The sequence below is a fragment of the Vicugna pacos genome, chromosome 19 (genome assembly GCF_048564905.1).
Source record: "Vicugna pacos chromosome 19, VicPac4, whole genome shotgun sequence".
NCBI lineage: Eukaryota > Metazoa > Chordata > Mammalia > Artiodactyla > Camelidae > Vicugna > Vicugna pacos.
In genome coordinates this window covers 34,928,287-34,950,929 of record NC_133005.1, presented here as the reverse complement: position 1 = coordinate 34,950,929, position 22,643 = coordinate 34,928,287, and the positions used below count along the sequence as shown (strand labels likewise).

Genomic DNA, 22,643 nt, shown 5'->3' with positions numbered 1-22,643 from the left:
GAAGGAACAGTTCTTATGGGAGGTGACATTCCTGAGGGTGATTAGAAACCATAGAACACCCAGACCGAGTGGGCAACTCATGACTGCAGCGCTTTTGGGAAAGCCCGACTTTTTGCAATGGCTGCCAAGTGCACTCTGGTCCTTTCGGCAGCTCTCGACTCTGCCATCCTTTACCTAAGCTGTGCACACTCCAAAAACGCATGCCGGATTTCCCACAGGCACTGCTAGACATATTAACAGCATTCCTCCTCGGCAAGAGATTTCTGCACCACCAACACCATTTTTATACTCTTTACAACATAACGGCAGACGATAAATCTATCTTGCTAATTACACATCCAGCTTGTTATAACCCTCATAAAAAACACGAGCAGCTGGAAAAGCCATGAGGTGATGTCAAATCATATTCCTGGTCTCTAAACAGAAACAGAAATATTTTCCAGGCGCTGGTGAGTCTCATGGTTCCCACTCAAGCGTGGAAGCAGCTGCCAACAGGTCGCTTACCTCGGATGAGCTGATAATGCCTCTGTCCCTCAAAGTCCCACCCCACCACCTCAGCCCGTCCCCCTGAAGAGATGGCAGACACATGTGGTTTGATAAGAAGCCCAGCAGATGAACGCACAGATCGGCAGGGTTTGGGCTTTAGCAGTTGGGTTCATTTTTGCATCATTCAGGAGATTTCAACATTTCTTCCACGTACCGGTCAACCGACAGCATTTGCCCAGAATTCTAACAGGATGGTTCCCCGACATAATTTGTTGATGATACATTTGCAAAGCTGTTGTTAAGACCCATGCTGGAGCTGACAAAATGCCTCCCCCTCGTCTCAAAAATCGAAAGGAAAATTAAATTCATCTGCCGGAGACACTAAGATAAACAACAGGGAAGAAGAAAAGTACTTTACCTCGCTTTTCAGCTAGGATTACTGCTTTTGGCTGCAGCGCATCCCAGCCCTCTTAGGAGGAGGGAGACAGCTGAAGACTACATGCTCCTATCCTACCAAGTGGATGCTGAACGCTTCGTGTGTTGGAAGAAAAGGCATGGGAGACAACAGGGGGAAGCTAATTAAATTTCCACAAGTCAAGGGAAAATTCCATAGGACTTCTCAAACCCGGGTTGACCCGAAGGGGCAGCTTTTGATGGAGAAGCTGCCCCCACAATCCCCAGGACAAACCAGCAGAACAAACTGTCATGCTGAAAAAAAAAATTAAAAGAGACTAAATGGATTCTTACCTTTCCGTATCTGGAGGCAAAAGTCCCCGTGAGTAAGGAGTGAAAAATAATTATTGTCTCATCCAAGTCCCACACGAACACACGCTGTGAAGAAAGAGAGGAAGAGAATGGAGACAAATGTACTTGCTTGCATCTGACTTAATGTCTGCAGAAATCAATTCCCTGGGAGGGAAAAGACGTCTTGAAAAACATTATCTTTAAAGTTATAAAACATGTGACTTGAGTCCCCAGCCAACCTCGGCTGTCTAAAGTGTGTTCTGATGGCCAATTTTGGGATTCTTATCAACCCACAGATGCCAGAACCAAGGAGCCTGTTCTTGCCTTTCACATAAAAGCTCAGGAAAGGGGGAGTTCAGTCCAGAAATAACAATAAAAATCGTTTAACTCATTAGACAAAATGAAATACTACCATTTTACGTTCACCACTCACCGTTTAGTCCAGCTACATCTAAACATTTCTATTTTTAGCAATTCTGGTGATTACCTCCTTAACTCTAAATAACACACTTTTGCTTATCAATGTGCCAGTTTTAGACAACTTCTTTTGACTGGGCCATGTGAAAGATGAGTGTTTAGTTCATGGTAATCTCCCTCATGTTTTCAGAATTTTATATTTTTCACATATGTGAACCCCTCTATTTCCAACTCCCATCAGCTTCTGGACATTTTCTCTTGGCTGAAACAGTAAACCCAACATGGAAGATATGGATATTGGTGTCCCTAGCCTTTCCACCAGCTCTTACCCTCTCCCATGTCTCAGCTTTAGCCTTTTGCACTGTTGATGTGGACAAACTGCTCTGTGCACTGGGTTTTACAGCTGTACTTAACTCTTCTGCACTCCATCTACATGTTGATTTTAAAAGTTGGTAACCAGTAAAGAGCATTGACATCTTGTCACTACTCTTCACTGAAAAGCTAAGTAATTTACTGGGTTTTCACTTCCTTTTCTATGCGTCCACTAGAGCCACTTTAAGAAGAATGTTCCTACCATCAAGGTCACGTGTCTTCTCTTTTCTTGCACCCCATCCCAATTAAAATCATGCCATATTTCAGTCTGTTCACACAGGAATCACGCTTGTCTGGAATAACTTTTGGATTTTTACTAGAATTGCTCTAATTCTTTTCTTGTTTCCAACAACATGCTTTCATTAGAATCTCACATTCAGCCACACCCTCTACCAAAGATGTTCATCTTCTGTAACACAATGTTCCAATGTGGACATCTTTAGGCCCGCTACAAAGCTAGCATCCTAAGACTTCCCTTTATTGCATTTCTGGGTCAGATCCACTGTTTTCTGGATCCCAAGTCTCTTTCTTGGTTTTCTTCCTTGTTTTGCTTGAGTACATCCTTAAGCTGCTTCTTCTGAAAGGGTGCATGGAAAGTAATCTTCTTGGATTTTTGCAAATCTGATAATATCTTAATTTTGCTCTAAGGTTCTTCTGGGTGCAGAGTGCCAATTGGAAAATAACGCTCTCTAGACCTCTGAAAGAATCCCTCTTATCTTGTAGTATCCAGCATGATTAGTGAGAAGTGTGATGTTCCACTGATCCTCAGTCCTTTGTAGGTCTGACTCTGTTCCTCTTTGGATTTTTTAGGATTTTTTTCTTTATACCAGGCATCCTCAAATCCCATGAGGATGTATGTATCTAGGTGTAGTCTTTTTCATTCATACTGTCCAGCACTCAACATTTTCAATCCTATTTCTTTAAACGAAGTCCTCCCAGCTTTCCCACTGTCTGCTCTTTCTGGAATTCCCAATTGTCAAATTAGACCTTTTGGATTGGTATTGCTTATCCTTTAAAAACATTTTTCTATAATTTTATCTTTTTGATCTATGTTCTCAGACAGTTCTTTAACTTTCTCTTCCAACCCTTCTATGAAATTTCTCGTTCTATCACTTAAAAATTTAGAGTAACTCTTTCTTTGTCTCTGAGTGTTCCTCTCCCAATAGCCTACATTTTATTTTCTGGACAACAAGATCTCCTTGAGTCTTTATAAGAAAACTGATCAGAATTTTTAAAAGATCTTTTCTGTTTCTTAAATTACCTCTCTTGTCATTTATCCTATTCATTTATCTTGGCTTTAATTTTTCATGCTGTTGGTTTTCCTAATTTTTCTGATGATCATTATTTTTAAGAAAAAAAGGCTTGATTGATCATTTATGGAGCTGGTGTTGGGAGGGGGGCGTGGGGGACAAACGTACCCACTCAATCTACCATCTTGAATGGGCCACCTTGGAAAACTCCCTGAAGGTCAGTGGCTTTATTTACATATTGGCATTTGCCATGCCTTTAAAAGTAAAGAGAAAGGTGGTATCTAGAAGGGAAAAGGTCAGTTAGTACAGAGGTTTTCAAAACAGTCACTAGACTTGAATATTACTTTGTGAATCTTTTGGTTTAGTTACATTTATGTGTGATGTATGTGCTGGGTCAAGATATTAAGTATCATTCATAGTAGGGGTCATGGTAAAAAAAAAGTTTTGAAAACCACTGTTTTCTTAAGAGGGCTGGCTTATGGAGTTTAAACAGGCTAAGTCCTTATTTACCTGAATTAACTGAGTTGGATCAGTTAAACTTGGAAATTTTGGTAAAAGGATTTTTAAAAAACCAACAAATATTCTCAAGTTTAATGCTGACTCCATTAATTTATTGACCATATCCTCTCTGAAGAGGGTTGGTCCCTCTTCTCCACGAGCCCATCCCTCTCTTGCTGTGCTCTATGGCCTTTTTTTTCCCCTTTTATTTATGTATTTATTGGGGGAGTAATTAGGTTTATTTATATATCCATTTTTAAATGGAGGTACTAGGGATTGAACCCAGGATGTCATGCATGCTAAGCATGTGCTCTACCACTGAGCTACACCCTCCCCTGTCCCTACCCAAGATTCTTAGTGGCTATGTTGCTGGTGGCCATTCTGCAGGTGACTGTAACTCTTTAGTCCACCAGGGTTTGGGCCAGGGCGGGCCCCTAACCCCAGCTGGGTCAGGCCTTTCCTTGGGAACTCAAAATTGGGGCCTGGAAAGAAACTCATCATCTTTGGGTGACCGTTAGTGGCAATGTGATCTGAAAAACAGGGAAGATCAGTCTGCAGAGAGACAGGAGCAGACAGGGGAAAGATGGAAACACGACCCAACACTTCTGCAGGACTTAGTTTTAGTTAGAAGCAGAGTGAGGGGCCTGGGGGAGAGCCGCGCCCCATATCCTGTGCGTCAGGGACCGGTCACTACTGCTTGGGGGTTCTGGCATCTACACTGTGGAACTTGAGGAGAGAAGGCATACATGCATTTCCTCGCCCCTCCTACCTCCTGGTTCGAGCATCTTGCCTTCACTTGCTGTGGCTCTGCTCTTGGGTTCTAAGAGAATCCCTGTATCCTTAAAATAAATTCTGCTTTTTCACTTAAGCTAGCTCAAGTTGGTTTCTGGCACCTGCAATTGACGGATTTTAACCAATACACACTCAGAATTTTCTTCCTTTCCACTTCTCTGTGTAATTTCTCTCTCGTGGGCTTCAGTCATTAGCAACAGTGCCAAAGACTTAAGAGGTGCGACCCATGCAAACCCTTCACGCTGACGTGAAGCACGGAGGTGAAACACAGCTCACACCTTTTCGACTGTTCTTGCTAGTGGTACTCACTCTGGAATCAAGAAGCAGATGTTTCTGGAATAATATCACCCCATAATCCCCGACTTCAATGCCACCTCCTTCTCAGTTTAATGGAAACATATCTCTCTGTCCCCACAGTCCCCTACCAAGAGCAGAAACCATATTAGGTGACCAAATACATTTTTTAAAACAATATTAAAGTATGTGCTGCTCTCTGTGATTTCTAAAGCTCTGCAGCTTCAAGCTGGTGGAAAATCCTCAGGAATCTGGCAGGGCAGAGAGCAAGGACGACCCAGAGTCAGTAAATTTTCTTCTAGCCTTCTGCAAAGGATTAGGCCTTTGCAGAAGGCTAGAAGGGACTGTGCAAGTCTCCTTGGTTTTGGAAGGTGGTGGTTTTAAGAATTAGAGGAAAAGCAAGCTCAGAGTCCCTTGGACTGAGAACAGTCCCGTGAGCCATGGGAACACTCGCTCCGTGGCAGGTCCTCAGGGCGGCCCAGCCCTCAGAGGAGGTGGCTCTCCTGTGTACCTCAGGAGGCTGACCAAGCCGCGGGCACAAGCGTGAAGTTCAAAATATTTTAACATCTTCTGGGACGATGGGAACAGACGGCAGCCATAAAAACTGCTACTGCTCTATTAGTGAATGCTGGACTAACTAGCATAGCCCTACTAGAGAACACTGATTAACTAGTACAGCCCTACTAGAGAACACTGGTTAACTAGCACAGCCCTACCAGCGAACGCTGGCTAAATAGTGAATGTCCTGGTATTTGCCATGTGTTGTTTGGGCCCTCAGCATCCACCTGCTTCTGAGAAGAGCATCTCATTTTTCTTTTCCCATTGTGTGCTGTCTTGGTGGGGCTGTCCATCAGGGGCAAGCGTGAGGATCTAAGCCAGGTCAATGGGATGCAGTCTCCTTGGAACTGGACATAGAGTGAAGTGGTGCCAGAATCTCAAATGGTTCACTCTCCGGCTGGGGCTGGCACCCTGGAGGTTCCCCGGATTCCTCAGCATGGCCTCTGTTCCTCTTCTTCCTAATCTTGGTTGTATCCCTTCTTCTCCATGCTCTTCCCTCCCAGTAAATTCCTTTCTGCTTCAGTAACCAGAATGGGTTTCTGTTGCTTGCAACCAAAGGATTGTAGCGAATACTCCAAGATTCTTATCCTCAACAAGGATCTCCATGCCCAACGTACAGCATGGAGACCCCAGAGGATGGCTGGACTTTCAGTGCCCACTGTGGGTGCCGACAGTGAGGAAGGCACCAAGCCACATTGGACCACAGAGGCTCTTATTCTGTTTTCTGAGACCACTTGAACCCTGAGCTTCTCATACAATTCTGGGAAAGGAGGGGCCTCAGTAATGAAATGGAATTTCCTACTATCCTGGTGGATGAGGACTCAGAGCCAAAATGACATTGATTTAACGAAATGATGAAAATGGTATTTCTTGGCATATCTGAGTTTGCCGGCTGAACTCTGTAGCTGCTACACAGTTAGTACAGGATTATGAACAGGGACGTGATGTTGGTGTATTTGGGTATCTTCACAGTGAGCCAGGTGTTGCCAGTACTACCCATATTTACCTACGGCACACTCAAGCCAACAGATGACTCCCATTTTTCTTCCTTGATAGATAATGGTTGCTTTCGTCTGTGCATGTGTATGTGCATGTGCATGTGACCATTTTTCTTCTTTGATAGATAACAGTTGCTTTCATCTGTTTTGGGGGCATCGATCTTGCCTCTGTCCCCTCTAGTTGTCTCCCTCATCTCTCGTGCATGCTGTTCTTTTTTTCTTGTTTGTTTGGGAAAATATCAATACCTGAACAATAACCTCACACTTCCTTTATTATAATAAAGACTGGGGCACATTCCTTAGACCTGGGTCTCAGCCTGGGCTGCACTGGAATCACCACCTGGTGGGTTTAAAAATACTGACACCCGGTCCCACCCCCAGGGACTCTGATTTAATGGATCTGGGCTGCGGCTTGAAAATGAAGGTTTCTCCAAGCTCCTCAGGAGCCTCTTATGTGCAGCCCAGACTGAGAAACTCAGAATCAGAGAAATGATGCACACTCATTTGAGCCAGCCTTCTGTCTCCAGGTAGATAATATCTAAGCCATATTAGAATCACTACGGGAACATTTAGAACGCCCTGCAATGCAGGGCTAATTAGTCTGGGATGGGGCCTGGGCATCTGAATTGTAAAAGCATCCCAGGTGATCTGCTGAACTGGGAACTCTGCGGGTGGGCCCAGCATCCTGGGTTTTCCCAAGCCTCCAGGCAATGCTGTTGCTGCTGACGTTTGAGGGTCACAGACCTTTACCATCTCTAGGGTCACTTTTCCAAGCCTGGACAGTCAACAGTGCTTCTGTGCGGCCGACCGAATTCTTCCCTCTTTTCTCTCAAGTACCGTTTTCTCTGTGACCACACTTTTGTGAATACCGAGGGCCATTCTCCCTCGGGCTTGGAGAGACCTCTGTCCTGCACCTCCTATTCTGGCCACACATGGAGATTACACTCCCCAAGTCAGAGAGAAGCCGCCTGGAGTTACCTCAATCTCATTGTCCCCTGCTGGGGAGGGGTCACTGCTCCGCTTAGACCGGCCTCGGAGCTTCCCGTCAGAGGCCCGGTGCGGCCTGTCCGTGTCCCCCTCTTTTGCTGGCGTGGAAGGTCCATTGTGTGTGCTGTATTCACCTGGTGTTGGAAAGAGAAGGGCGGACCTATCAGAGGCCTGGCTGAGTGTCTCCTTCCCCGAACGATTACACCGCAACCATCTCACTACAAAGTGTGTGTGGGGTGGAGCCCAAAGGCAGCACTGAAGGCAAAGATCATGTAGAATCAAAATTCCTCTTGAAAGTTCCTGAAATTGCCCATACATAATCATTCATTCATCCCGCAAAGATTTACTGAGTAGGTATAGTTCCAGGCACTGGTTCTAGAGAGAGGAGACATTAGACAAACGAGTGAATTATATAATACGCCAGGTGGGGACACGTGTGACAGAGGATGACTAAATCGGGTAAGAGCAGGGCGAGTGCTGGGAGGTGACTAAGGTACACAGGGCTGGTTGGGGAGGCCTCACGGATGCGGGGACAGCTGGGCGGGGATCTGAGAGAAGTGAAGGCGGGGCAGCTGGGGAGCTCCAATGACAGTGAACGGAGTTTTGTGTTTACAACTGTCCACGTATTCTAAAGCCTGAGAGTCCCTGGACTAACAGAAGGAAGGAAATAACATCATATTCGCAGCTGGGCATCGAACTCTTCTACGTCTCTTGGGGTGAACGGGGGTGTGTGTGGGGAGAAGTCTCTAGATTCCTGTCCCTGGGTGGCTTGCTCCCTTTTCTCTGTTAAAAGCAAGTCCTTTAAGCTCTACTTGTTAAGAAATCTGTCAATTTGAGGATATATATTGCAAAGGCATCCAGCGCAGGGCTGGCAATTAGGAGGTGTCAATAAATGCTTTAAATTGAGTTCTGGCTTGACTAGCCCTACATACACATGAGGATCAGGGAGAAGGTGCAGGGCCGAGGGTGGGCACCTGCTGCTTCTCATCAAGGGGGTGTCTCCGGACATGGTGCACTGAGAGGCTGCCAGGCTCCCGCCCTCAGGCGTTTGTCTAACGACCTTGAATGAACAAGTGAGTGGCACCATCACAGGACTCAGGTCCCAAAGCCAGCATCCAAGTTACCTTGTTTTTTTAAGCACAGATGTTTTAAATACATTTTATTAGAGTTTGTTATCTTTACTTAACTAAGGGGAGAACTAAGGCTTAGCAAGATGAGGTAAGCCTGTCGTTACCCTGCAAATTAGTGGTAGAGCCAGAACTCAAACTTGGGCCTGCCCTTGTCACTAGAGTGACAGAACTGTAAACCAGTGTGGAACCTTAGAGGACATCCCATCCCACTTTCTCATCTTACAGTTGCTTGTTTTAGCTCCCAAATGTACCCTGTGGACTCCATCTCTCCTTTCATAATTGCCAGTTCTTGGATCATTGGGAGGAAAATGCTTTTGTCTGAAAATACTTGGCAATGGACTAATTTTTTTCCTACCCTGGAAGGACTATTTCCCTCCAAAACCCAAGGGACTGAATTTTGTTGATTTAATATTTATAAAACTTCTTAGCAGACTAAGGACATAATAAGAGAAGATGTGATTTTTGAGTTGTCAGGACTGCTGGGCCGTCTCCAACTCCCCAACATTTTTAGGATGCAGCATTGGAGATTCCCAAACATCAAACTAGCAAAGACTTTCTTCTGGAGGACGAGGAACAGGCAGTAAATAAATTCACAGATGCTTAAGAGTCATAAATAAAGTGTATCCGAATCACTTGGTAGTTCTAAGGCTATGGAGGTTTAGAAAACATTTGTTGGCCTCATTAAAATCCAGGCAAATATTATTAAAAAGAGGAGGAAACGCCAGCTACCTGAGACATGTCCCAGTAAGGTGTTACGTGAAGCCAATTCATTAGGGGTGCCAAAAAAAGCAGTCCTTTTTCCAACCTTATACATTCTTGAGAATGAAGGGTCAAAGTTCAAGGTCAAAGCCAGAGGTACACATGCTAAGGAAACTTACATAAATCTTTCTTGGAGTCATTTCACTCTTTTTCTTTCTCCCTTTTTCATGTTTTTACTTATTTATTTTAACAACTGTAGTGAGGTATCATTGACGTACAATAAACCATACATACTTAGAGCACACAATTTGGTAAGTTTTGACATCTATACACATCTATGAAACCATCATCACAATCAAGATAATGAACGAATCCAGCACCCAACAGTTTCCCTATAATTCCTTTGTAGTCTCTTCCTCCTGCCACCTCCCCAGGCCACCACAAATTGGCTTTCCTTTTCTATAAATCAGTTTGGGTTTTGTAGAATTTTAAACAATGGCATCACTCAGTATGCGTACACAGACACACACAGACACACACACACACACACACACGCGCGCGCATGTCTGGCTTCTTTCAGCCGGCATCACTGTTTTGAGATTCAATCCATGTCGTTCCGTATACTGGTAGTTCATTCCTTTGAGATGCTGAGTACTGTTCCCCTGGGAATGGACATTTGGGTTGATTCTAGTTTTCGGTTAGGCTAAAGCTTTTATGAACATCCACGCATCAGTCTTTGCATTGACATAAGCTTTCAGTTTACGAGGGAACATAAGTACTAGGTCATTTGGGAAGTCTATGTTTGAGTTTTTAAGAAACTGCTAAATTGTTTTCCAAAGTGGTTGTACCATTTCGCATTATCCCACCAGCAGGGGAAGAGAGTCCTAGCTGCTCTGCATCCTTGCCATCCTTTGGTACGGTCAGTCTTTGCGATTATAAGCATTCTAGGGGGTATGTAATGGTATCTCATTGAGGATTTAACTTACATTTCTCTAGTGACTAACAATCAGCATCTTATTCATGTGCTTTTTTTTTTTTTTTTGCCATGCCTATATCTTCTTTGGTGAAGTGTCTGTTCAATTATTTTGCCCATTTCTTAAAAGGCTACTTGTTTTATTATTGGGTTTTTAGAGTTTTAAAAAATATATTCTGGATGGTTAATTTTGTGTGTCAACTTGACTGGGCTAAGGGATGCCCAGATAGCCAGTAAAACATTACTTCTGGGTGTGTTTGTAAAGGTATCTCCAAAAGAGATTAGCATTTGACTCAGCAGACTGAGCTGAGAAGACTTGCCCTAACCAATATGGGTGGGCACCATCCAGTCCTTTGAGGGCCCAAGTAGAACAAAAAGGCAGAGGAGAGGCGAATTCTCTCTCTTTTTGAGCTGGGACACCCATCTTCTCCTGCCCTCAGACATTAGAACTCCTGGGTCTTGGATCTCTTGACTGAGACTAAATTACAACACTGGCTTTTCTGGTTCTCCAACTTGCAGAAGGCAGATTGTGGGACGTTCTGGCTTCCATAATCACATAAGCCAATTCTTATAGTAAATATCTCATGTCTATGTCATCTATATCTATCTGTCTATTTCTATACATCCTACTGGTTCTGTTTCTCTGGAGAACTCGACTACAACTTACTTTACCATGTATATGCTTTGTAATTATTTTCTCCCAGAGTGTGGCTTTTCATTTTCCTAACAGTGTCCTTTGAAGAGCAAAAGTTTTAAATTTTTATGAAGTCCAATTTATATCAAAATTTTTTTCTTTTTGGATCATGCTTTTAGTGTTATATATGAGAATTCTTTGCCTACCCCAAAGTCACAAAGATTTTCTCCTGTTCTCTTATATAAAATTTACAGTTTTACATTTGGTCTGTGATCTATTTTGTGTTAATTTTGTGTCATATGAGGTATGTATTGAAGCACTATTTTCTTCTGAATAGAGATATCCAATTATTTCAGTATCTTCTGTTGAGAAGATTATTCTGTATTGCTTTTGAAACTGTCAAAAATCAGTTGTCCACATGCATATGTTCTGAACTCTCTATGCTGGTCCATTGATCTACTGGTCTATCTTTATGCCAATACCATACTGTCTTGATTACTGTGACTTTGTAACAAATCTTAAAATCAGGTAGTGTTAGCCTTCCAATTTTATTCTTCTATATCAGAGTGTCTGAGGCTATTCTAGGTCCTTTGTATTTCCATACGAAGTTCAGAATCAGCTTGCTAATTTCTACCAAAAAAGCCCTGGAATGTTGACAAAGATTGCATTAGATCAATTTGTGGAACTGATATCATAACAGCAGTAATCCTTCTGACCTGTAAATGGGGTCTACTGCTCCATTTATTAAAGTCTTTTTAACCTCTCTCATTAGTGTTTTGCAGTTTTAAGGGTATAAGTATTCCACATCTTTTGTCAGATTTATCCCCAAATATTTCATATTTTTTGATGTTACTGTAATAACATTTAAAAATATTCTATTTTCTATTGTTTCTTGTTAGTATATAGAAATACATTTGTTTTTCATATATTAATATATATGCTAAACTCATTTTTTTAATTCTAGTAGCTTTTTTGTAGATGCTATATGATTTTCTACATAGGTGATCATGTCATTTTACCTTTTTTTTAATTTATGAAGTTTTGATTTTTTCTTCTCTAATATAAGTATCTTTCATTTATTTTTCTTGCCTTATCACCTTATTGCACTGGCTAAAACCTCTAGTACAATGTTGGGTAGAACTGGTAAGAGTGGACATCCTTGTCTTGTTTCTGGTCCTGGGGGTAGCTGTAGGTTTTTTGTAGCTGTCCTATTTTAGTAAGTTTGGGCTGCTATAAAAAATACCATAGACTGGGTGGCTTAAACAATAGAAATTCATTTCTCACAGTTCTGGAGGCTGGGAAGTCCAAGATCAACGTACTGGCCAATTCAGTTCCTGGTGAGAATCTTCTTGTTTGCAGATGGATGCCTTCTTCCTGCATCCACACATGGTATCATCTCTCCTGTGTCTCTTCTTATAAGGGCACTAATCTCATTCAGGAGGGCTCCACCCTCATGACCTAATTACCTCCTAAAGATCCCCACCTCCAAATATCATTACACTGGAGATTAGGGCTTCAACATATGAATTGTGGGGGGCAGGATACAAGCATTCAGCCCATCACATGCATTTTTCTGATAAAAGGAAGTTCCCTTCTACCCCTAACTTGGAATTTTTATCAAGAACAAATGACAGATTTTGTCAAATGTTTTCTTCTGCATCTGTTGAGATAATCTTTTTTTTCCCTGGTTAATTAATATGGCAAATTATTTTTTTCAAATTTTAAACCAACTTTGCATCCTTAAGGTAAAAACTCAACTTTGTCATAATGTATTACCCTTCTCTAATATATTGTTGGACCAGTTTGCTAACAATGTATTTAGAAATTCTGTATCTATGTTTATGAGAAACATTGGGCTGTAATTTTCTCTTAATGTCTTCACCTGATTTTGCCATTAGGGTAATGCTGGCCTCACAGAATGAGTTGGGAAGTATTCCTTCCTCTTCAATTTTCTTGAAGAATTCATGTAGAACTGATATTTCTTACTTAAACATTTGGTCGAATTAATCAGGGAAGACGTTAAGGCCTGGCAATTTCTTTGTGGGAAGATTTTTAACAAAAAATCAGTTTATGTCATAGACATAGGCCTGTTTGGGTTATCTATTTCTTTTTGAGTGAGCGTTGGAAGTTTTTGTCCTACAAGAAATTGTGCATTTCCTCTAAGTTGTTGAATTTATTGTCATAATGTTGTTTATAAAATTGCATTACTAGCCTGTTTGTATTTGTAGGGTCTGTAGTGATGTCACTTCTCTCATTTTATTGGTAATTTATGTCTTCTCTCTTTTTTTTCCCCCAATATCAGCATGTCTAGAGTGCAATCAACTTTACTGGTCTTCTCAAAGAACCAGGTTTTAGCTTCGCTGATTTTCTCTATTGTTTTTCTGTTTTCAAATTTCTCTGAATTCCACTCTGATCTATGTTATTTCCTATCCTCTGCTTACTTTGAGTGTAATTTGCCTTTCTTTTTCTAGTTTCTTAAGGTGGAGGATGAGGTATTTAATTTGAAACTTTTCTTCTTTCCTAATATAGGGATTTAGTGCTATCCATTTCCTTTTAAGTACTGCTTTAGTGACAGTCCATACATTTTGATATGCTGTATTTTCATTTTCATTGAGTTCAAAACACTCTTTAATTTACCTTTGATTTCTTCTTTGACCCATGGCGTATTTGTCAGGGTTCTCCAGAGAAATAGAAGCAACAGGATATATAAAAATATAAAAGACAAGATTTATTATAGGAATCGGCTCATGCAGTTACAGAGGCCAAAAAGTCCCACAGTCTGCCACAATCTTGCAAACTGGAGAACCAGGGAAGCTGGTGGTACAATTCGGTCTGAGTATGAAGACCTGAGAACCAGGGGAGCCTATGGTTTAACTCCCAGTCTGGGGTTGAAGGCTGGAGATCTGAGGGTATGGGGGGCTGAGAAGGGGACCCCCACTGGTGTAAGCCCTGGAGTTGAAAGGCCTGAGACCCAGGAGTGCCAATGTCTGAGGTCAGGAAAAGATGAATGTCTCAGCTCAAGAAGACAGAGAGACCACTTGTCCTCTGCCTTTTGTTCTCTCAGATGAGCCCTCAATGGATTTGATGATGCCTGCCTGCACTGGTGAGGGCAGATCTTCTTCACTCAGTCTCCTGATTCAAATGCTCCTCTCTTCTGGAGACTCTCATAGACACACCCAGATATAGTGTTCAACCAGCTGTCTGGGCATCCCTTAGCCTGGACAGCTGACACAAAAAAGGAACCGTCACACATGGGTTATTTAGAAGTGTGTTATGTAGCTTCTGAATGTTAGAGAATTTTATCAGAACTCTTCTTGTTATTTATTTCTAATTTAATTCCACTGTTTTCAGAGCACATACTTTGTATGCTTTGAATGCTTTTAAATGTAATGAGATGATGATTTATGGCCTAGAATATGTCTATTTTGGTAAATGTTTCACATGCACCTGAAAAAAATGTGTATTTTGCTGTTTTTAAGTGGAGTGGCCTATAGATTGTCTGTTACACCTAATCTTTTCCCTTTAGTTTCCTCCCCAGAGAAAATGACTGTTAACAGTTGTTTCTGCACCCTTTCAGAAATTTCCAATGCAAATATGGGTATTAAACTATACTTATATTTAAAAACACCCCAGGATCATATTACATACATAGTTCTGCCCCTTGCTTTTTTTTTCACCTATCACAAAAGCTCAAAGAGAGATCCATATTAGCATAGAAATAGCTAGCTTACTCTTTTTAACAGATGTATACTGTGCCAATGATGGATGCACCATCATTGATTTAACCTAACTCTTGTTTATGGGTATTTATGTTGTTTCCAGTCTTTTGCTATGGTGATGCTGCAAGAAATACTCTTTTTATTTAAGTCTTTGTACCTATGTGGGAGTTTATCTTTAGGATAAATTTCTAGAAGTTGGAATAATTGGGTTAAAGAGTACACACGTTTTCAATTTTGTCAGCTGTTGCCAAACTGCATGAAAGAGTCTTGCAAATTTCTCCTTGAAAGATTAAAAAAGATGTCTCCTTCTATTGACCGAGGGAGATGATCTAAGGAATTTTAAAAATCCCACAACTTCTTTTTAGATAATTTGTAACATCCTGAAAAGCTTTAAAAGAGAAAGTCCTTAAGCAACCACTACCGATCTGTCTTTTCTCTCGAGTACCCTCCGATGTTCAGATTTTGCCCTCTCCATCAGCAAACTGCCCTGCAATCATCTGCAAATTGCTGGGGCTTCACATAACTGTTAATGCATGTCAAACGCAGACTGCGCTGTGGCAGGGCTCAGGGCTGGGGAGAAGAGCATTAGGGTACCATATCCGGGCAATGCAAAGAGTGAGCACGATCTGTAGGTAATATATAAACCTCGTGAGCCTCTGGAATTTGGAACCAACCACTCAAGGAGATCCTGGATAATTTCAAAAGTGGAGTTTTTATGGGAAATTTGAAGAGAGTGCAGGAGCGTGTGCGTGTGCGCGTGTGCACACAAGTATGCTTACATGCCGTTCCCTTTATAACAGACACTGGGGAGAAGAGGCAAGAGACCTCGGTTACAGCTGACAATTATTTATGCCATTAGATTTTATGTGAGCTTGTTAGACACACAGTAAAAACCATCTCAGCCACTTATTGTTGAACCTTAGACCAGGGGATGAGATGAAGAACAGGGGGAAACAATAAAGAAAAATTTCGAAGAGACACAGCGAGCCTTTGTGTTTGCTCCTGATGGGGAACGAAAATGACCTTCCCACATAACCCAAATTCTTGGGGAAGTTAGGTCTGTGGAATCCAGTTCGCCATCAACTTGTAGATAGACAGTAGCGTCTACTTGAAGATTTCCTACTTATGTTTCCTTTCTGAAGCCAGGTTAGAGAGGCAGGACGCACAAAGATAAGTGAGGATTATAAGGAAAAGCTTTGTTAAATTTCATACCTTTCAAAGGAAGCAATTTGGAAATTGGTACCTGGATATCATGCATTTACTCTATACTCTGTGATCAGGTCCCAGTGACCAAAATCAATGCTGAAGCCCTAAACTTCCTTCAAAGTTGACTTGGAAATGCTTGGCCATACTTTCTTCTTTTGTCCCCAGACCAAGGCTATCTAACTCACCCCAACTGATGCAAAATACAAGGACTAAAAGCAACAGCTGCACCAAGAACTTTAGGGACAAAAGAGATAAGTCTTCACTACTATTGTTTAGCCATCAACCAATGAATATTTACTGAATGACTGTCCTCATGCCATCATGCTAGCTTAGCTTCTACAAAGCCCCAGAACATCAGTAGGTTTCAGAAAAGAAGAAAAAAAGAACAAAATGCAGTGATATCTACTACCCCACTGGACACCCTAATTTATTGCTGTCACGTTATTTAATGGTGATAAGCCCAAACCATCTCATAAAAGAGAAAACATATGTAAAGCAAATTTACGGAATGAAATGAATGAAGTGATAGGCTGGTGAGTCAAGTGCACAGGGACATACATCACCAAGGGGTCAGGAATGTGGACTCTCCCATACATTGTTTATAATCTATGTGGGTTCCACAGGGTATTTTTGCCCATTTATGCCTCTTTTGTCTTCTTCTGGGTACAGTCCTTTGGGTTTCACTGGGAAACCACCTCTCCCTCACTCTTAGTCCATGTGGTCCTGGGTGGGGCTGACCCCAATTCCAGTTCCAGCTGTTGGGCCTGAGACCCATCCCAGCCACCCATCCCACTGGCCACAGAGATTGGTTTGAGGATGGGCATGTGCCCAACCTGAGCCAATGGGAGCATGACCTGGGACCTCTGCAGGAACTGTTAGGAAGGAGGACCTCTTTCTCTGCAGGGGTGGACAGCAGGCAGGATTGAATTTTGGAGCAAATGGTGCCCACCTTTGCCACCAGAGGGGGAGAGTCCATGAGTGTGAAATGAACCCAGGAAAATGCAGAGCCAGAAGGAAGAGAGAAACTGAGTTCCAGCATTACCATCCACACCCCTGGACCCAGCCCAGAACCCCTGTGCCTCTTGGTTACATATGTCTACAGCGTCCCTTTTTTTTTTTTTGGCTTAAACCAGTTTGAATTGGATTCTCTATCTTTTGAAGCCCTGAATAATAAAAGGGCTTCCAAAAACCGTCGGGCCATTGAAAAGGCACACGTGTAAGGATTGTTTTTTGAAGGATTCTAGAATTCTTGATGACCGCGATTAGAGGGAGAACCAAGGTTTGAAGGCCTCTGCCCTTCTGATCTCAAATGGGTTTTAGATAACATAGTCTCAGCTGTGTGCGGCCAGTGAGTGGCAGGAGCACTGATTATGGAGTCCAGCGGGCCTGGCTCCAAACACCAGCTGCACCAGTTACTCGCAAGTTACTTATCATCTGAACTTTATTGCTCTTATCTGGAAAAGAGGGGTAACTGAAAACCTGTGAGGATTACAGCTTTTCTTATCATAGCTCATAATTATGTATTTGTGTGATTATTTGATCCCTGTCTGCAAAGACCAAGCCTACACTGCACTTCATTTTATTTTCCCAAACTAAGGGGGACCTGGAAAACAGCAGGTGCTTAATAAATACTGATTGAATCGGTACATAAATAAATGACTAGGGAAAACCACACAGGTGTGTGCTTGGTGCATAGTGAATAGGCAATCAATACTAGTTTCCCTTCCTAGAGGACCAGAGCACACAAACTCTAACACCTACATGGGCCAGACAGGTAATGAACTTGGTGGGCTGGCTAGACAGGGACTCATGTGTGGACTGTCTAAAGGGAGCAGACACTACTCAGCTTCAGCCAAGCACTGTCATTTAATAATGTGGACCTAGGGTGACCAGATCTTCTTTCAAGAGAAGGCAGAAATTAAAATTTTTAGGTAAAAATTTATGACTTTGAAACATAGGTGCCATTAAATACACACACACACACACACACACATACACACACAAAGAAAAGCAACAAAACATAACTGAGCACTGAAGTTAGTCCTTGTGTGACCAGTTCATTACCACTGGCACCTACGCCTCGTCCACCTTTCATGTAAGAGCTCAGACCACAGCCACGAATGACCACATGAGAGTGACTGCACTTACCGCCAAGTGACTCAGAACTCTGGCTGGGGACATTGTGAGATGCCTCCTGGAGGACGTAGGTGGACGTGGAGAGGGGAGAAGAGCAGATGCTGCTGGCCGGGACGTAAGGGGGGTTGTAGGACGAGCTGTAATACTGGGAGTACTGGCTCTGAGGGAAGCCGGGGTAGGAGGGATAGTCCTGGAAAGGAAACACACAAGGCTGTGAGCGAGGAAGGCCGTCTCAGGCTGACGTGGGCGAGGGGCCTCCTGGGCTGGGTCTACTCTGTCTGTCCCTGTCCCCCCGCCATTAGAACGAAAGCTCTATGGATGCCGGGGGTTTCCCTAGAAGCAGACCACCAAGAAAGGAATCCAAGTGCAAGTAGTGGATTTGTGGGGCAACAGGGAGACAAGCTGGGGAGTAGGGAAGTGAGACAGCAAAGGAATAAGGGAAAGCAGCCAGCAAGGGGCTTCTCCAGTTGGGGCTGGAGCTGAATTCCACTAGGGAGATGCTGGATTGGTATAAAACACAACTCAGAAAGCTCTCTCCCAAGGGGCAACGGAGCTGGGGTATTTATATACGAATTCCAGCCAGTCTTTGCTTGAGAGCTGCTCCCAGAGAGTTTTCATTCCCTGGCACTTCCTGCCTGCCCTGTACATGGGCCCATGGATGCAGAGACTGGCAGCTGGAGATTAGCAGGTGCACCCCAGGGGACACTGGGTGTGGCCCTGACAGCGCCCATCTTGGAAGAGTGCTGGGCACATATGGGCACTCAACAAATCCTGGAAAAATTAATGAACAGATGACTGAGTAATAAAGACCACATGCACTTGCCCGGGAGATTAGGTGGCATTCTAGGTTCGTGGCGGGGCAGGGCGCACACACTGCAGCACCTTTATAGCCTTAGGGATCCAGAATCTTCCAGGAGGGAGTCTTGGCGATGAAATCAAAGAATACCAATCCTCTTTATCAAGCTCTGCTTAAATCAACCAGATAGTCCAACCTGCAATAGTCACTGTTTCCAATATTCTGCCCCACCATGAAGCAGCGCTTCTTAGCCCTGCGGGGAGCTCATGGAAGGTTCTCACAGGAGAAGTGCACAGTGCACAGTGCACAGAGTTCCCGTCCACCTTTGGCTGGTTAATTCTTAATTCACTCTCTAAGTGAAACCAAGAGACTCAAACTATTACCCAGCATTCACTCATCTTTACAGCACTGACTTAATTCAATTTAGAAAGCGTTCATAAGGCCGCACTGTGGGCTGGGTACTCGGCACTGGGAGGCAGAGGTGAAGGAGATGGCCTTTCACCCTTGAGAAGCTCAGGGTTCTGGCGAAAGACCACACGTATTTGCGTTCGTACATCCCAGATTCACAGACTCAGGTCAAGATGGAACATGTAACATAGCCCATGTCATCTTGGAAATCCAGTAACTCCAATTTCTCTGCCTCTACACTAAACCTTTCCAATGGCTGTTTGTACAGTCTGGCCAGTGGTCTCCAAACCCAGGGAATCAGAGGCTGTCTTTTCTGGTGGGGCTCATAGGTACAAGTGGGCTCTCTGGGTTCCCCGATTTAAGGGAGCTAGTTAAGGAAAGAGCCCGGAAGACAACATCTACCTGGTGCACACTTCCGAATCCAGCTGCGTTGGTCAGTCCGTTTGCTCCTTGATAGATCCCTGCTGTGCCTGCGGGAAGGAGGAACAGGGGTACCAATGAGGTTTATTACAGTCAGAGCGGGACGCGGAGGAGAAAGATGCCGCAGAGAGGTCGAGCCTCTGAGGTGTGACAGGCTGGGATGGAACCTGTAACCCTGGCCATCTCTCTGAACCTCAGTTCTCTCGATGAATGAATGAAATATAAATAACACCTTCTTCAAAGGACTGCAGTGAGGAAAAAACAAGAAAGTGCACACAACACAGTTTCTGGTACGCAATAATTTTAAAAAATATTTTATTTATTTTTTAGCTTTGGGGGGAGGTAATTAGGTATATTTTAATGGGGGTGCTGGGGATTGAACCTAGGACCTCACGCATGCTAAGCATGCACTCTACTACTGATCTTTATCTTCCCTCGCGATAATTATGCCTCAAAAATTATTTATTTTTAAAAAAAATTTGTGGTAAATGTACACAGCATAAAATTTACCATTTTAACCATTTTTATCTTTTTTCTTTAATGGAGTTACCGGGGATTGAACCCAGGACCTCGTGCATGCTAAGCATGCGCTCCACCACTGAGCTATACCCCGCCCCACAAACTATTTATTACCAGTCTGTGATGAGACAAATACAGAAATGGACGGACAGTGTGTAGAACACCTATAGTCTGCTGAATCTGATAATTAAAAAGTCAGGGCTTGTAATATGCATCTTTTAAAACAAATTCATTGTTTCTCAATCTTCTTTTCATTTTTGCCACTCCTCTCCCCCAGATACTTTTTAAACATTTCTCCCCCTATCTCCCCTCCCCCTGTGGAATTTTAATATTATAGATATACTGCATATCTGTTTAAATACTTGTATACTTAATATACATTTATTTTAAATATATTTAATACATACTTACATTTAGGTACTTATATATATTTGTACTAACACGAAAAGAGCATGATGTTTCTGCCTCCCTGAAAACCACTTTTTGCCCTCTTTGAGTGATACCTCCCCCATCGAGAATGCATGTTCTAGTAATCCATTCTTATTGTATTTTGCACTATATTAAGGAAAAAGATCCTGGTCTCTCACCCCAGTGAGTATGTGCAACACTAGGTGCTGTAGCACCTGGAGGTGGCCCCTCGCACCAAGGAAAGACATCCCCAGCACTGAATGCTGTGACGCAGAGTGACTTGTTTAATGCTGCTGCCCACCTTCCATGGTTGAAACTCAGTGCTGGAAGAGCTCTGTGGCTTGCCCAACCATGTCTGAGCTGGAAACTGCTGCTCCTTCACATCTACTAGGTTGAACATAAACACACACACACACACACACACACACACACACAAAGTGGAAAAAAGAGTTGGTGAGGATGCAAAGAAACTGGAAGCCTTGTATGTTTATGTTGTTGGTGGGGCTGTAAAGTGGTGCAGCCACTGTGGAAAACAGCTTGATGCTGCCTCACACAGCTAAACATAGAACTACTGCATGACCCAGCAATTCCCCTCCTGGGTGTGTGGCCAAAAGAACTGATAACAGGTGTTCAAACAAAAACTTGTACTCAAATGTTCACAGCAGCACTATTCACAGTTGCCAAAAGGTGGAAACAACCCAAATGTCCGGCAACCAGTGAAAGAATAAACAAAATGTGGCACGTCCATTCAATGGAATATTATTCAGCTATAAAAAGACAGGGAGTCCATGCTACCACATGGATGAATCTCAAAAACGTTATGCTGAGTAGGAGAAGCCAGACATCACATGCAGCACATTCTGTGATCTCATTTATAAGAAATGTCCAGAAGAGGCAAGTCCATTGAGACAGAAAGTAGATTAGTGGTTGGCAGCGGCTGGGGGGGAAGGGGGACTTGGGATTGACTGACAGGTATATGGGGTTTCCTTATGGGGCGAGAAAAATGTCTTGGAATTAAAAACCACTGAACTGTACACTTTAAAGTGATTAATGGTTGAATTCTAAGTTATGTGAATTTGATCTCAGTTAAAAACAAAACAAAACTGCTACTCCTCCCAGTACGGTGGCCAGAGCCCATCTCCCAGAGAGCAGCAAAGGAAGGCTGCACAGGGGCCCAGACGGATGCGGCTACCTCTCCCTGCCACACCCGGGACACTTCGCCCCGCAAGCCCTGAGAAAGGGGGGGACATCTGAGTCTCTAGGATTCCTTCCACCCGCCCGGAGTTCAGGGAGCATTTCTTGTCCTGAACCCTTTGGGACTAAGCTCATGTTCCCTTTCCATTTTTCCCTTTCCCTTAGTTGGCAGTATGATGGCTCCTCACAACCAGGCTGCCGAGATTCCCCGCAGAGGGCTCTTCTGAACGAAGCAGGTAAGACAAGCTGCCCCCCACCCCTCCTCGCCGCCTCCGGCAACACGCGCCGCTTTCTGAGATCATAAAACAGCTCTTGCACGCAGGGGCTGCTTACAATACAGGTGAGATGTGGGATCTTGCAAATGCTGTCAATTGAAAGAGGTCCATCCTCCTCTATTACGGCTGTCAGGAGGAGAACAGGGGTCCCGGGGGGGACACACTCTGTGTCCACTGGGAGGGGAACGTGTTTACCCACTGATTCTTGCCCATGATACTGAGCCTTTCCGTTTGCCAAAATGAATTGCTTAAAAAGAGTCAGCGCCCGGCTGTGATGCGGGAGAACTCTCTACAAACCGGGAGCCAGATGTACAATCAAGAGGGCACTTCGGAGTGGCCTGTGAAATTCCGGAGCAGATTTTACATGGTGGATTAGACAATTAGAAATCTTATCTATAAGAGAGATTGATGGAGAGATACTAAAGAACGTGCATGCAGGTGGGCACTTTCTGGGTATTTCTCCTCAAGTCCCCCGCTGAGAAAGCTCTGCCACCGTGGTCTAGGTGGATGCCTCAAATCCACTCTTCCTTCCTCCACCGGGTACCCCCCACCACGTAGTCACAGGTGAGAGGTGGAAAGCAAGGTCGGGATCAGGGGAGGAAGGCAAGCATGTCAGGGCCACGTTCGGATACACATCAGGACTTCTCCTCCCCGACAGTCACATCAGAGTTGTGGACCCTGAGCTGGGATGCACAGCGTGGACAGAAGAACTCACAGAAATGAATCATCT

At 43.5% G+C, this 22,643-nt stretch overlaps 1 protein-coding gene across 6 annotated transcripts in view; it reads right to left on the bottom strand.

The window, feature by feature from the left end:
* Positions 1 to 22,643, bottom strand: part of EYA2 (EYA transcriptional coactivator and phosphatase 2) — a 231,391-nt gene that overhangs the window by 69,897 nt on the left and 138,851 nt on the right. For all 6 annotated transcript variants that reach the window (XM_072944335.1, XM_072944340.1, XM_072944336.1 and 3 more), the window contains 4 exons: positions 19,500 to 19,567; positions 17,906 to 18,083; positions 7,388 to 7,530; positions 1,234 to 1,317 (listed from right to left, as the gene is read on the bottom strand). In XM_072944335.1, coding sequence (XP_072800436.1) covers positions 1,234 to 1,317; positions 7,388 to 7,530; positions 17,906 to 18,083; positions 19,500 to 19,567 — 473 coding nt within the window. The remainder of the gene's footprint in view (positions 1 to 1,233; positions 1,318 to 7,387; positions 7,531 to 17,905; positions 18,084 to 19,499; positions 19,568 to 22,643) is intronic.